The sequence below is a fragment of the Micropterus dolomieu genome, linkage group LG12, assembly GCF_021292245.1.
Source record: "Micropterus dolomieu isolate WLL.071019.BEF.003 ecotype Adirondacks linkage group LG12, ASM2129224v1, whole genome shotgun sequence".
NCBI lineage: Eukaryota > Metazoa > Chordata > Actinopteri > Centrarchiformes > Centrarchidae > Micropterus > Micropterus dolomieu.
This window is the reverse complement of record NC_060161.1, coordinates 7,993,347-8,008,706: the sequence shown is the minus strand read 5'-3', so window position 1 is coordinate 8,008,706 and position 15,360 is coordinate 7,993,347. Positions and strand designations below refer to the sequence as shown.

The 15,360-nt window shown below is 41.0% G+C and overlaps 1 protein-coding gene and 1 long non-coding RNA gene across 3 annotated transcripts in view; one reads left to right on the top strand and one right to left on the bottom strand.

Moving 5' to 3' along the window:
* Positions 1 to 15,360, bottom strand: part of adam19a (ADAM metallopeptidase domain 19a) — a 219,235-nt gene that overhangs the window by 37,876 nt on the left and 165,999 nt on the right. The window contains exons 13-16 of the mRNA XM_046064116.1: positions 14,232 to 14,321; positions 11,624 to 11,819; positions 10,140 to 10,248; positions 4,420 to 4,624 (exon numbers count right to left, since the gene is read on the bottom strand). Coding sequence (XP_045920072.1) covers positions 4,420 to 4,624; positions 10,140 to 10,248; positions 11,624 to 11,819; positions 14,232 to 14,321 — 600 coding nt within the window. The remainder of the gene's footprint in view (positions 1 to 4,419; positions 4,625 to 10,139; positions 10,249 to 11,623; positions 11,820 to 14,231; positions 14,322 to 15,360) is intronic.
* On the top strand, positions 1,179 to 8,304 carry LOC123980002. 2 transcript variants are annotated; one of them, XR_006827348.1, is made up of 3 exons: positions 1,179 to 1,215; positions 4,399 to 8,062; positions 8,158 to 8,304. It is a non-coding gene; the product is annotated as an uncharacterized LOC123980002 (long non-coding RNA). The 2 variants fall into 2 exon arrangements; XR_006827347.1 differs by lacking the exon at positions 1,179 to 1,215 and having other exon boundaries at positions 3,492 to 8,062.

The following is a 15,360-nucleotide window of genomic DNA, read 5'->3' as shown; positions in this document are numbered from 1 at the left end:
GCTGTTAAACTCACGTGAAACAAATAAAGACAGGAGCTAAAGCCTAACGAGTAAAAGTGAACCACTTTATCACCTGACTATTGAGAAAGAGGACAACGATATTAAGGATCAACATCGTTCCTGTGCAGCTTGGCAGGTCTCTATTCACGATTACGATCATTAAAAAGCAGAGCAGTAGGGTTATATAATGTTACATTCAGTACTAAGTTAGCTAGCGTAGGCTTTTTTGTGTGTCTTGATATGACACATGGCATGTACATGATATACACATGCACGTTTATGCGGTGTAGAGTGCGGTTGATTTGGGAGAAGACAGAGAAAAGAAGAAAACCTTTTTTTGGCCAAGTTTTCCGTTCTCTCTCTTTCAACATGACAAAAGAGGAGAGAAGACTAATCTGGCCTACATGTGTGTTGCCTCAGCAGGAATGATATTACATGAGAAAAGTTGATCTACAGGAGACACAGATCTGAAGGCAACACAGAATGCCTGAGAGCTGCACTGACTCGATTCTGTTTTATTTATATATTTTGAAATGTCACCTGCCACCTGAATTTTGTGTTTCCTTTCACATAAATAAAAACATTTCCACCATAAATTGGTGCAGAAACGTTCCCCAGAATGCAGGAAATTAAGTGTTTAAAAATCAAATTTTCACCCCAGACACCCCACTCATATCTTGGCATTGAGGATATCTTTAAAACAGTGGTTCTCAATCTTTTTTAGGCCATCCGATCCATTATCCAAGTCGCTTACCACCCCCCATCAAAAAAGATGGTGGCTATTTGCCCTGAATATTGTTGATAATTATTATTATTAAATTGTTAAAACACGAAAAAAAGCATATAATTGAATGGCAAACTACAGATTTATTACTTTCCCAAGGAAGAAGAAAGCTATTTAATTAGTAATTATATTTATTTAAAAAGTAATTGTCCTCCCAAAAACTGTGAACTTTGAACTCAGATACTGTTTCTTGGAGGTGGCACTTAATAACTGTGGTGTGTGGGGGTCCACCCCCAGGAGATTCTGAGATACTTAATTTCCTGCACTGGTGAAAATTTCTAAATTCTAATGGAATAGAATGCAGTAGAGTCTCAGGCATTCTTATTTGCTTTTAAAAATGTTTCTCCTGTAGATCAACTTATTTAATATCATACCTGCTGAGTCAACACACATAATTTAGTCTTCCCTCCTCTTTTGTGTCTTTTGTTTGGGTAAGTAAACTCTTTAAATGTGATTGTGGCACATTTTCACCAAAACAAAACTAACCGACAACACCTATATCAGACTCTAACCACAGGCTGCGCCTCCGTTTTTGAAATTACACTTTTATAGCCTATTAAAACTCTGAAGTCATGTATCTGCTTGGGCACGAAGTGGCTGCGAACCACAACGCGAGGTGGGTCCACTTCACAGCACTCGCTGGTTCCGTGAGGTGGACGAAGTTGCTTTCAGGGGAAGTCCGACAGCGGAATACCCCCCTTATAAATGTGTAACCATTGTGATAACAAGGCGTTCACGGTGTATTCTTTAGATAAATTAACGCATTACCACGATAAAACCAAGAAACAGGGCGTCCATTTTCCAGAGTTTAAATGTGGGTGCAATTACAAATGATACTCTGACTTCCCGTTCCCATGAAGGCAGCACGGAGCTTCGCCACAAGCAGCTGACACAACACTTAAGAGAAGAAGACTTACGATACACACCGTCTCTGTGGAGAAAACTGGCAGGTTTTAATGTTACAGGCCGCAGTTTTTGAATGCCCCCTGGGCGTTGAGAAACACTGCTTTAAAACATTGTTTCAGGATCTTTTCGTCTCGTTCTCGTGAACCTAATATCGTGTATCTTGATGTCTCGCAAGCTAAGTCTCTCTTCACACCCCTAATCTGAGCCCCTATGCCCCCACCACTTTTCAAAACAAAGTGATGCCCTTGGAAGTTACCCGTTAAGTCATGTGACTCAAATCTACCCCTCTACTAAGTGTAAAGAACAAAACACAACTGAATTATAATACAAAAGAAGTTTCCAAGGAACATGAAAACTGAACAACACAAAAGTAACTAGTAAAATTTTAATTCCAGGTGCATTGCTAGTATCTAGCTAACAGGGCTAGCTGTTTCCCCCTGCTTCCACTCTTTACAGTATGCTAAACTAGGCTAGCCATGTCATGACTTCAGCTTTGTAAACACACAGGCATGAGATTGATATCAATCTTCTCATCTCAATCCCCCGAAAGAGGTAAAATAACTTCTTTTTTTTTATTACACAATTATGTAGTTGCTCTGTGATGTGTAGTGACTTAATGTGATCTGGGTTAGGGTTAAAACAGCAGTAAAAAGTGTCTTTTTAAGTCTTTTTGGAAGCTTCTCTTGCAAACTACAGGTCTAATTCATCACTTTTTATATAGCACTTCATCACGAGTTGCATTAGAACTAACATTAGTGGCTGCATTAGTACTGTATCTCCTACTCTGCCGGTTGTTGTTGTTGCTTTCCTATTGTTAGCAGGGGAATCAATTTAGTCCGGCTGAATGTGTGACTGTGTGATTAGAAGCAGCAGCTTTGTGCTATGTGTGCATTTATTGCTGAAAAAAGGCCCGTTCAATTTGATGACTCAAAATTAATCATTGTGGATGGCAGACAATATTCTCTGCTGCCTATTTATAATATATTACTCATGCAGCACTATTCAGTCCATACAGCGCGGCCTGCACAATAGCTGAAATGGAATTCAAGTGGCTGGAAGGTGCTGCAGAGGGAAAGCAATACAGACAGAGAAATAGAATTTACTGCTAGATTGGAGAAGACTGCATATTACTCTGTGTGGTAGAATCTTCATATATACATTTATGAAAATATGTATTTCACATGCATAATGCAGCCCTTATTTTAGTATTTTTTTCTCTGGGTCTGTCTGTGGGTTTATTTAGAAATTTACATTCCATTTAGCATCTGACTTGCAAACCAAATCAGTATTACAAGTATGAAGTGGGCTGATATAAAACCCTAAAAATTTATTCAGAAGGAGAATAGTAGTGACTGGGAACACAGACATCTACTATATTATTTTCTAACTACTAATTATATTATCTCTGCACAGGTTCATCCAGGATCAAGTCTACGAGCCTGTACAGGAAAGATCAGTTGTCAAATGTTGCCAAAATCACAATCCAGAATGCTGCAGTTACTGCAGGCTGGGGTATTACATTCAAATCCTTTTTAATTTACTTAGGTTCAGTATTTTCAAGTAAGAAATTGAAAATACTAACTAACTTAAAGGTTCAGTGTGTAAATTTTAGTGTCATCTTTTGGTGAGGGTTGCAAACTGCAACCAATGGCTAAGTCACTGCTCACCTTCCCATTTGCAAGCGCACAGGAGAAGCTACGGTGGCCGACACGCTCTGTCAGCTCTTGTGCTAAATAATACGTGTGGGCCTCCATTTGTCCAAATTTCACTTATCTTCTTATGTCTAATAAACCAGACTACTACTACTACTACTACTACTACTACTGCAACTACTACTACTACTTTTTCTTCTTATTTTTTATTTTTCGTACGTATTCAACACAGTGACGAAATGCACTCTGTAAAGTTTGTTTGGGCTACTGTTGAAACATGGCGGCACATGTTAGCGAACCGTTGCCTATGTTCAAAACCAGCAGGCAAAGAGCCACACTCATTAAAACGTTAGCAATAGCCTACCTGCTGTTGCATAACTTTTTTTTTGCCAGCTACGTCATCAAAAACAAAAACAAGCTATCTTTGGTCCAGTACAGACAAAAGCTTGTGAAAAGCAGGTCAATTATATTTGTCATGCCAAGTCTGTTCTAGTCTGGGTTAGTTGTTTTTGACAGTCGGCCGACAAAATCAAACATTGTGTGGTGGTGAAGGACTCTAATATTAATTTATTATTAATTTTTAATTAAGTTTTTTCAAGTTTTTGTGCTTTCACAGGATTTTGGTATTTGCCTAGCAATGCAACTGTAATCATAACCTACCTGTGATTACTGTATTTTGTCTCTGTATTTACCCAGTTGTTCAGTAGGTTCTCCTTCCTAATATTAATTAGCTACATCTGATATAATGTGCTGCTGCTGATGGTTGTCATTTTAACCAGCAAAAGTGTGCTCAGCCCTGACTAAAAATGAGAAGCTGGAATGTTTTGTACACCGCTTTCTGCTGATAAAACAGAGCAGGGAGGAGAAAAAGATTCAATTATAGATGACAGATTTGTTCGGAACTTCGAGATTTTTGGCCTGCGTCACGCCAAACTAACTGATCTACTGTTCATGTAAACTGTTGGATTATCCAATTGTGCAATTATTATTATAATAATTAAATTAATCAATCAACCACATCACTTAATTGATTTACTCTTATTGTGGTCCCTGAAGTCCAGCCTGGTGTAGACCTACCTTGCCCTCTCCACACTTGGTGCCGGTCATGACAAGACCGGGGTCGGGCAGGTCTCCCTGGCCGTCCTGGGTGCTATAGACGTAGGTACCGCGGCACTTCACCTCGATGCCGTCTGTCCTGATGGTGGTGTCGATGGACACAGCGTTGGTGCCTTTGGGCTTCTTGGCGGCACTGTGGCACTGGATCTTACCACACTTTGCATCCCTGGGCAGAGACACAAGCACACACAAAGAAACATTTAGCATTTACTTTTTAACGTCACTAGAGCTCCATGCACGTTTTTACAGTCAAACAGCTCCACAGATTCACACTGGGCCTGACAGGCTACTGAGGAGCTCGGAGCAGCAGGTGTAGGGATAGACTGATTATCAGTTGACCAATATTTATCAGCCGATGCCTGACTTCTGTCAGTCAATCTTTATTGTGCATTACCAGCTTATCCAGCACATGATGGATGGTATAATTTATCATTCAAACTCCAACTGGCCTCAACAGCCAATGTACTGAGTGTACAGACTTTGACTGATCTCAGAACTCACCGGCATAAAGCCTCGGGATAAGCATACTTAGTTATCTTGAATGGATGTGTCTTAACCTCAATTTGAGCCATCCAGAAAGAAATTGCCTCCACTCAATCTGCACTTTGCATTGACTGTAAATGCAGTCTTGACACCTCTAAAATGTGTTGTGTAATATGTGTTAATATGTTTTTTTAACGTCTAGTTTCACTCTCATTTTCATTCTTTCATACATTGATTATACTCCAAGTACACAGTAAACACAGTAGAGAATTGTGTCCTTTTTTAATGAAGATTAAAACTGTTAAAGACACACACACACACACATATGTATCCTATCATGAAGAAAACAAATGCAGAGGATTACAGAATGATTGGCAGATAGAGGCTGCATGTAGATTATTCCGATGTCTTAACAACAAGCAGCATTTATATATCCTCTAATGAGCTCTCTGACTCAGTGGCCAGAATACACTCTGATGACTCCTGGGGGACTCCATAATGGATGTGGGCAGTGGTGGATCATGTGAGGCAGCCGTCAACCACCTTAATCCACAGCTTCATTTACATAGCTAAATGGCTAATTTGGCTCCATTAATTAGCTCTGGCACTGTGCCAGGGAAACCGCCTCTCAGAGGCCTGTGTGCAAAGTGCCCGACTCTGTGTTTGAGTGTGTGTGTTGGGATGAATGATGAGACACTCACTTCTGCAAAAATGTGCTTAACAATCTAGCCACACTGTGCTGTGATTGGCTAGTACTCTCCTACTAGTAGTACTCTACGTTACTTTGATGCGTCCTTGTGATTGGATGCTAGCTGGGAGCACAGCCGTGCCCCTAGGATGATAGAGATCCTAGGTGCTCCCTCACCTGTGACTTGTTGCATTCTAGTTGGTCTTTATTACAAAGTAGGAAAGATCGATTAGATAATTTACCACATTTACACTAATACTTAAGGGGCATTCGTTAAGATAACAAATGTTATCTTAAGTGACCCTGTACACAGGATGAGCGGTTGACGGTGGATGGATGGATGTTATCTTTAGGATATACTTTAATTTTAAATAATTTTGCTATGTTGTTATCTTATTCAGATCTCTAATCCTTTGTTTTTCTTGATGGGAACACATGGTTCAAGATTGAATGTAATCTGTTCACTGAAGTTCATCAACGGTTCTGTGTTACTTTGAAGTTGTTCTGCCGTGTTGGATTATCTTTGTCTGGATTTACTTTGCCTTGTTTTGGACTGCCTGCCCCACCACCGTTGTAAGCGTCACATTTGATTAATAAACTCTTTAAATCTGCATCTGCTCTGCCTGGTGTCTGCACCTGGCTCCAAATCCCCCGTTTTCCTATCAGCGCTGAGCTAAACACAACAGAATGAAGTTAAGGTTATCAATACATGATTTGCTGAGATACAAATGTCATTTAAAGAACAATGGGTTAAACTGCAATGCGTCCCCTCTGTAGAGATAAGGATTTAAAATATATATATTGTATTATTATTATTACTACATTACCATCAATCAGGGATGGAAACTAACATCCCCCACCTGCCAAATGCGGGTGGATTTTCTGTTTTTCCAAATTTTGGAAGGCTACCCGCCACTTTGAAGCTTATCCAGCACAAATAAATTTGGCATATAATTTCTATTTGACTGTAATGAGCAGCAGACCGGCGTTCTTGCTGGTTGTGTGTCATACTTTGGTTGCAATTGGTCCCCGATGCACCAAGCTATCTAAAATTGTGTAACACACGGATCAGGGGTTTCATGTTACTTGTGTTTGATTGGCATAGATTTGTAAGGGGTGGGCATTAGGGGACAGGAGCCGGGAGGGGAGAGTGAGAGTGTAGCCGCTTTCATACGGAGATCAGCACACAATGAATCTCTGCATTTATGTCGCATTCGTTTCTTCATACTGAAGAAAAGTTTGCAGCTTTATCCCGTGTGAAAAGGCCTTTATCCCGCAATCCTGTGTGCTGTCACATAGTGGTCGGTCTTTACAGGAAGCAGTGGCGTGCCGCGGCATGTCCGCTGTGGCTTTTTAAAAACAGATCGTCCCGTCTCTCTGTCTTGTGTCTGTCACCTACTTCCCCTGCTCAGAGGCGGATAAAATCTGCTCCATACCTTTCATAAAGTGCAGCAAGCAGGCAGGTTGGTGCAAAACCCCATGAAATAAGGCGTGTAAAGCTGCTAGAGTTAGGAGCTAATGACAAAAGTTGTACTTTGTTTTTAGCTTTTAGCTGGGTAGTTGGCCGTCCAGTCTAGTGTCTGACACACTGTCAGATCTTCTGTTGGTCCTGCTGTCCTACTCAGAGATCAAGGACAATGATCCATCCATGTTGATCCCACAAAAGCTGTGATGCTCTGGGACCAGGACTCAGAACCAGGAGGCCAGAAGAGGGGGACTGTAGAAAGGGAGCAGTCTGACGAGGAGGTTTAGGTTGAATGATTAATAAGCATCTTGTAAGGTTAAATTTTTAAAGTACATTTAATAGCAATAATATAATTTTGCTTCAAATTTCACTCTGGCCTCTTCTTAAGTTTGTATTTGACAGAATACCGTATTATCTCAATTAAAAGGACGTTATAGCTAATGCTAATTAGCAACAAGATGCCACCCTTCTCCAGGGATGACTTCCACAAACCTCTACAGAAAATTGCAGTGCTGGAAACCAAGATCCACAGGTTAGAAGTGAATGTGGAAGTGAATGGACTATGTGGGAATGACACTACTTTACCGTGGACCCAAAACAGTGGACAAGAGCATGCTAACACACGGCTAATTAGCACCAACAAGACAGGGCCCGCTGTCAACTGTCACGAACCCCGGGTCGTGACCCTGACCTTCCTGTTGGGATGTGTGTGTGTGATTGTAGTTTTGAGTTCTTTTCCCCTTGGGGCGTTATGGTGTGCTTGGTGTGTTTTGGTTTTTGTCTGTCTCTCTGTGTTCTGCTTCCTCCCTCATGCTCTGGGGCTGCTGGTGGGCGTGGTTTCCTGAGCTCCTGTTGACGCACCTGAGACTCATCCATTTAATCAGCACACCAGTGCCTCAGCCTACAATCAACCCACCTTAAATGACCAGCCCAACCTTCCAGTCCCCGCCGGATCGTTGTACCACACAGTACGAACACGCCAGCCTGTGTCCCAGTCTGAACAATCAGCATCTTGTCTGGACCCTTGAATTCTTATTAACGTGTTTTTCTGTCTCGACCACAGCATACCTGCCCATGCCTGACTCGGATTCCCTCCTGCGCCATAAAAACCCCTGAGTTCTGGAACCAGGACCACATGCCCCTTGGAACAACCACCCATCCCCAAGCCACATCTGTCTCTCCCTTGTGTTCAATAAATCCTTACACTGCTCATGCTCTGGTCTGCGTCTGAGTTTCTAGCCCTGGTCCTGACAGTCAACCGCTTTTACCAGAGTTTGTAGCGTGGACAATCTGGATTTACAGTGACGACTGTATCTACAGAAGGGTCCCTAAGTAACTAAAGGGGGAATAGAATGGGAGATGGAGAATTAAAGGAGTAAAATAAGCAAAGGTGGGAGACCAGCCTGTTTTTATTTTCTATTTAACTTTTAAAACTTTTTTTATATTTCCGTGTTGCATTTATATCTTATGTAAAGCACTTTCAATTACCTTGTTGTTGAAATGTGCTATACAAATAAACTTGCCTTGGCTATTCTTGGGGAAATACATTTTTTCACTCTGTTGGTAATTTAAACCCACACACACGGGTCTGAGCACACTGATGTGAAGAGATGTCAGAGTGAGTGGGATGCCACACTGCAGCGCCCCGAGCAGTTAGGTGTTAGAGCACCTCGGCAGTGCCCTGGACTTGAACTGGCCACACTCCGGTCCCCAAGCTTCCCTCTTAGCTGCTGCTGCCCAGCAAGTCACAGCACAGTAGAGCGAGACTTGATGCAAAATGGGTGGGGGGAAATGGCGCAGTAAGAAACCAGGATTACTGTCATAGATTCATTAAAGCTGCAAGCAGAACAAGCTGAAAACACCAAGTCTGACAGAATACGGCCTTATACAGCTGTTAGGGCTTACTTTACATTCATTCATTTAGCAGATGCTTTTATCCAAAGCAACTTACAATTCCTCTACATGCAGGGGTTGCACTCCTCTGGAGCAACTAGGGTTAAGTGTCTTGCGCAGGGACACAATGGCATCTCGCAGTGGATTTGAACCCAGGTCTGTCACAACAAAGGCATGTGTCTTATCCACTGCGGCATGACTAGAGATGGGACGCTCAATACTGATGTGTCGACGCTGTGTCGACATCCCGAAGCACAGAAGTATTGAAACACCGCTCCAAAGCGTGGTTCAAAACGTCAATGTCACGTAACCGTAGTGAAGCGAGGCTTCGGTGCGTTTCACCCCTGTTTAAAGATGTGGCATATCTGCCGCTTCTACGTTTGGAACAATCCGCACATCAGCCTCCAACTCATTTGACAGATTTGTTCCAAAGACACACAATCCTTTGATTTATTGGAACGAGGTGCTGTAGTATATCCACACCTGTAGGCCTATGATGGCAAAAAAATACTTCTCTTTGCCAGCAACAAATGTTCCATGTGACCAAGTTTTTCCAAGGCCAGGGATGTCAATTATGAAAAAAACCCAAATCAGCCCCAAAACAGCTGAATATTTCTGAATAAAATTCTTGACATATAACAAATGTCAGACATTGTTCCACTTTTCATTTATCATTCTCTCTTTCTTTATCACTTCAACTTTACTGAGTTACGGATTTTTAATCCATTACACCTCAGCACTGCCAGAACTCATTACTATTAATTATTATTACACTAGGGCCTATATCATTTATTATTATATTCTTAGATTTGTATACTTTATTATATTCTCTACTCACTAACTTCAACTACCTATTATTTCTATTCTTTTTATGCCTTGCGAGTATCTGCAAGAAAGAATTCACCCTCGGAGATCAATAAAGCATTCAGATTCTGAAAATGAATAAGTTGTCTCTATGGGGATATTAAGACTGCCTTTGGTGTGAGAGACCTGGGTTCGATTCCCACTGTGATACGTGTTCCTGAGCAAGACACTTAACCCCTAGTTGCTCCAAAGGTGTGCCCTTCGTATGTGTGCGGTATTGTATTGTACAGAGTAGCCTATGCTTTTTTATGTGTGTTATGATGTGTCAGTATCACCAGCATTTCTTACCTTTTGTCACACCTCATGTAGTTTCCATGTTCATCTTTCCCACAGTTCCCAAAGGCGTTCCCCGCTGCATTGACATCTTCAAAACAGGCATCATGGGCCGGTCGGGCTCCTGGAAACACAACGTATCACATTAGCCCTCTGAAGTCAGGCTGTGGCTCAGAGGTAGAGCAGGTCCCCCACTAATCAGAAGATCTGCCCGACAGCTCTGCTGAGGTATCTGAACCACAAATTGCTCCTGAAGGCTGTGCCGTCGGTGTGTGAGTGTATTAGTTTGAGTAATCTTGCATGGTGGCTTCCGCCATCAGTATATAAATGTGTGAATGGGACATGTAGTGTAAAGTGTTTTCAGTGGTTGGACTAGAACTCAGTACAGTCCATTTACATTTGTTATTAAGGCTAAAAACATTACCAGTGTTCTCCCTCACAGACAACAGATGTTTTTGTGCTGACTCACAGGCTCTTGGCAAAAGACTTCACAGCTAATGCTGGTCTCACCTGCCTGTCTATTGTAGACATGATCATGAAGATAGTGCCCACCGTACACACAACTCCAGGAAGAGAGGCTAAGAGGAGTGTTGCAAATATGAGACTCTAAGAACAGTCAGTCATTTTGGGAAATATGCTTGTTTGGTGTCAAAGCCAGAGTCTGATGAAAAGATCAATATCAATTTCAAACACTAGGCGTTCAATAAACCATCTATCAGATGGGTTTTGCTCACAGTGGAGTTTCAACAGAGGTACATGGCAACTCCACTCTGGGAACAGCACTTTTCAGATGCTGTGCGTGGAATCATTACAATAGCTCCGAAGCTATTTATAATCTTATATCTTAAAAACAAAGTTAAAATAATTTGAGAGAGGATATTTTCTTTATAAAAATAAAGTGGTAATCTTAAAAGAAAAAGAGAAGTAATATTTTGAGAATGAAATTTTATTGCTGTATCTTATTATTTCATCCTCATAATGTTTTGACTTTTTTTACATTACAACTTTGTTCTTATAAAGTCATCTCTTTTCTAGAACTCTATCTGAAAATGCCTCTAACAGTGGCACTTAAACTGTCACAGGAAAGCATAATTTTTAGTCAAAAACTAATTAAAAAAAACAAGGCAGAACAATAAAATAAGATGATGCACATTAAAGTCAAGATGTCACTCTTATATGTTGGGCTGCTTCCATGCTTCTGAATGCAGCCTTCACATCTGAGAGGGAAAATAACAAATATGTCTGGCTTTGATGAGTGCTTTTTATTAATTATTTTATTAATCAACTCTGACATACAGTACAGTATGGCTGTTGTTAAATCTGTTAGCTGTTACACTGCACAAAGCGATTTAAATCCCTAAATAACAACACTGACCTTTATCTGCACTGGTAAATCTCTTTTTAGAGTGCTTAAACGAGCACTGGTCTGTGGGCACGGACAGGTCTGTAATACTGAGTGAGCTGGTTGAGTGTATGGTCCATATTGTGTGGTTCAATACCATAGCCCCAGAGCTGCAGGCACTGCTGTTCGTGGGTGAGGCACATGCCGTTGTAGCAGTAGGCCACTCCGTACTGACAGGAGGAGCCGTCCAGCAGGTAGACGTTGGCAGGACAGTAAGGAGAGGCCCCGGTGCAGTACTCTGGCAGGTCACACGCCCCCGCTGGCCCCCGGCACATGGTACCTGCCTGCTTTAGCTGGCAGTGGGAAGAGAGGGAGGAGAGAGCACAAGACATCTGAAATAACACAAAGATCTCAGAGGGATGAACCCTTTCCTGTAGATTTATTTGTAAAAAATCTTATCTTAATTGATGTGTGTGTTTAAATGGTGAATATCCCCTGGTAAATTTCCATTTAATAAATCACAAATTAGTCACAAACTAATGACATTCCAACAAGCCTGGGGAATCTGGTGCTTCATACAAAAAACAAAATTAAGATATCATGTATGTTCTACACTAATGCAGAGAGAGAGAGAGAGAGAGAGAGTGGGAGGAAAGGGGGTCAATAAGAGCCCGTTAGCTCATTTTTGGCCAATAGCTTTGGAGCAGGTTATTTTAGCCATGGCAGAGCAAAAAACGGTCAGAGAATATAACAACTGATACATCTTTACAAACTCGTGTTGTGTGGTCAAGGTTTTTTATCTAACCTGCAATATCATTTTAAATTTCCACAAATTTCCATTGAGGGAACAGTGCACTCAAGATAGATAACTATATGTAATATGTTATTGTCATAATGTACTTATTTTACATTAATGATGGCATTCTATTCCTGTTTATATGTTCATTCTATGTCTTTTTTAATGTGAAGCAGTTGATGCATGGAATTTCTTTGTTGTAAAACACTTCGAGAGGAATTTCTTGTAAGGAAGGTGCTATTCAAATAAAGATTTTTATTTATTCTTTATTCTAATTATTTGGATTGTGTGTTGTGTCCACCTGATGAATTTAAGTCCGGTATTTACTCTCCTTTTAGCTCTGTTTTTGGTCTCCACCAACAGAAAATGATCTGGCTCCACTATGTTCACCAGCTTTTCTCTAACTGTGTCTGCCGCTACTTGCTGCTGAGCAGGTGGTGTACAGAGGTTTTGTCAGAGCTTCTTCACTGAAAACAGCTGCCTGCTGCTGTTGGTCAGATTAGAGTAGGGCCAGAAAACTAAAACAATGAGTTAAGGCTATGGCAACCGGCAGTGCTTGTAGAAGCAGCAGGCGATAGTTCCTTCAAACTTCTCTACACTTTTATACACCAAAATATGCGTTACCTCTGACAAATACAGTCATTGGAAGATGAAGACGTGGTTTTTGGATTAAAGAGCAGCAGACTCAATCCACCCGGCCCAAACAACCGGACCAGGCGCCGTGGCGGGTGCGGTGATCGCTCAGAGGAGAGAAAAGAGAGCCAGGATAGGAGCTTGGATATAATTCTGCTCCTAAAGCCAGTCTGGACATAATGGCACTTGACCAAGTTGTTGACCAAGCAACAGAATTCATAGACTGTTGTGCCCACATCTATACAGAGACCTGCCCCATCAACATCCTAGATCAAGCACTCGGACTCTGTGTTTTACATCGATGATGACTGGTGCTCAAACGCAGTCAAGATGGACTCTGTTTCCAAATGTCAGACTGTTTATTGTGAGGTTGAAACTTTCATATTATCATCTGGTTGCTACTGTTTACATTCACCACAGTGAATGTTCGGCGTGTATATGTGTATGTATATTTATATATAAATAACTGTATGTACTGTTTTATTTTATTTTATATGTTATAAATAAATATATATAAATATTATATATGTTGTTTTAACTCCGCGACCCTGTACGCAGGATAAGCGGTTGACGATGGATGGATGTTGTTTTAATGTAGACCTATATGTTGTGTAATGCCGCCTTGTGCTGCTAAAGACTAATAAACAACCTTGTACCTTGTAAAGGAGGCTAAAAGAACTCTGTACAGCTGAAGGGTCTCACCCTGATCTACACCTTTCACTTTACACATTGTCATCCAGTGTTTATATAAAAACCTTTCATAGCGCAGCTTTAGGGGGAATTTTGAAACAAATTAAAAACAGTCTTTAGGAGATTACAAATCAACCTAAAAATGAAATAGCAGCAGTGGAAATAGAACTGTAACAAACAATGCAAGACATTCAAATGTGCTAAAATATGAAACGAGTATTTCTGTGTAAAACATGAGAGAATACTAATATATTCCATATGCAGCATGAAAAGCATGGAAAACAAAGAAACTAAATTATGATGAGAAGAACACAGACTTGATGGGAAGAAGAATAGTTTCTCTTCTGCAGACAGGGCATCATTTATTGCCATCTTCAGTATTTAGTTTCTTCTGTCAGGTTAAAGCTCAGTAGAATTTGGGTTCACAGTCCTGGGTATTACAGTGGGATGTCAGGCTGCACATTAGAACAGTGAGATGAGAGCAGAGATGGAAAGTGTAGGTGTGATGTGAAGACGACAAGCCCTGTTGTGATGGGCGCTGACACTCGCTGAGGGTACAGTAAGTCAACACGCTGACATGATGACTGACAGTGAATTAATGGTGCTGAGAGACTACTGCAGGTGTGTATATGTGTGTGTTTCTTACTTTGCAGCCCTCGCAGCACACTCCATGGGCACACTGAGCCTCCTCCTTTAACGTGCAATTATTAGCATTGCAGCAGTCGTTGGTGCATTCCTGCAAACAGACACAAACACAATCTTGTTATCACAACTAAGTGAACACAGCTCAGAATTCCCTAAGTGTACACACACTCAGGCCCAAACCCAGTCAACTGTAGTTCACGTCGTCTTCAACATATATGCATCAGACAGTACCTCTTCCTAACGCAGTAGCTCTCTCTTTACTGAGGGTTTAAAAGTAAAAGGTTTAAATGTTTTTTAAATGGCCTTATTAATGTTTATACATGATTTAATAATGCATTACATATCATTTTCAAATCCATTATAAAAAACAACCATGAGTAATGAATTTAAAAAAGACATTAATCAAGTGAAACATCAAGTCAACAGTGATTACGGTTACTAATACATTAATAAAGGGTAATAAATGTGAAGTCAGCAGTCACAAATGTTCAAGAGGTCATTTTGTGCTTTTTGGCCTTTTCCCTTTCCTTTATTGTATTATATATCTTTTTTTGTGCCAAGTGAAAAAGCCCAAAGTCCGCCCCATAGGGAGTTACCATCTCCCACAGAAAACAGCTCATTTGTATTCCAGCCTTTACTTCCGTAACCTATTTGTGTCACAAGCATCATAATACTTGCCTAGCAACTAGTATGGCACGCCCTCAAAATCACTGATTTAAAAATAAATAAATAAAATGAATGGCTTTTATATCTTCAAGAAAAAAAAACAGTTATAAAGTCAATCTGTTGTCATCCTTGTGTGACCTAACCCACTTTTTGGCCAATCACAAGCGACATGCGCCTCCTGTTACAGCCCTACTCACCAATCAGAGCGGGCAAAGGTACATTTTACAACAACAAACGAAATAAATATGAAAACCAAAACGTGTGGGATGATGGAGTCAGCCGAACCGGCGTAGGCGGGGCTGTGCCGCGGTTTTGTCAACTCAAAGTGGAAGTGCTTTAGCAGCGGAGCGTTCAGTTTGCACCACGTTGTTGACGTGTTGTTAATTTGTCCTTTCTTGATAAAAGCTCTCTGTAAGCCTCTGCTCGGCTACATAGCCTACAAGTAGGAGCATTTCAGAATAAGA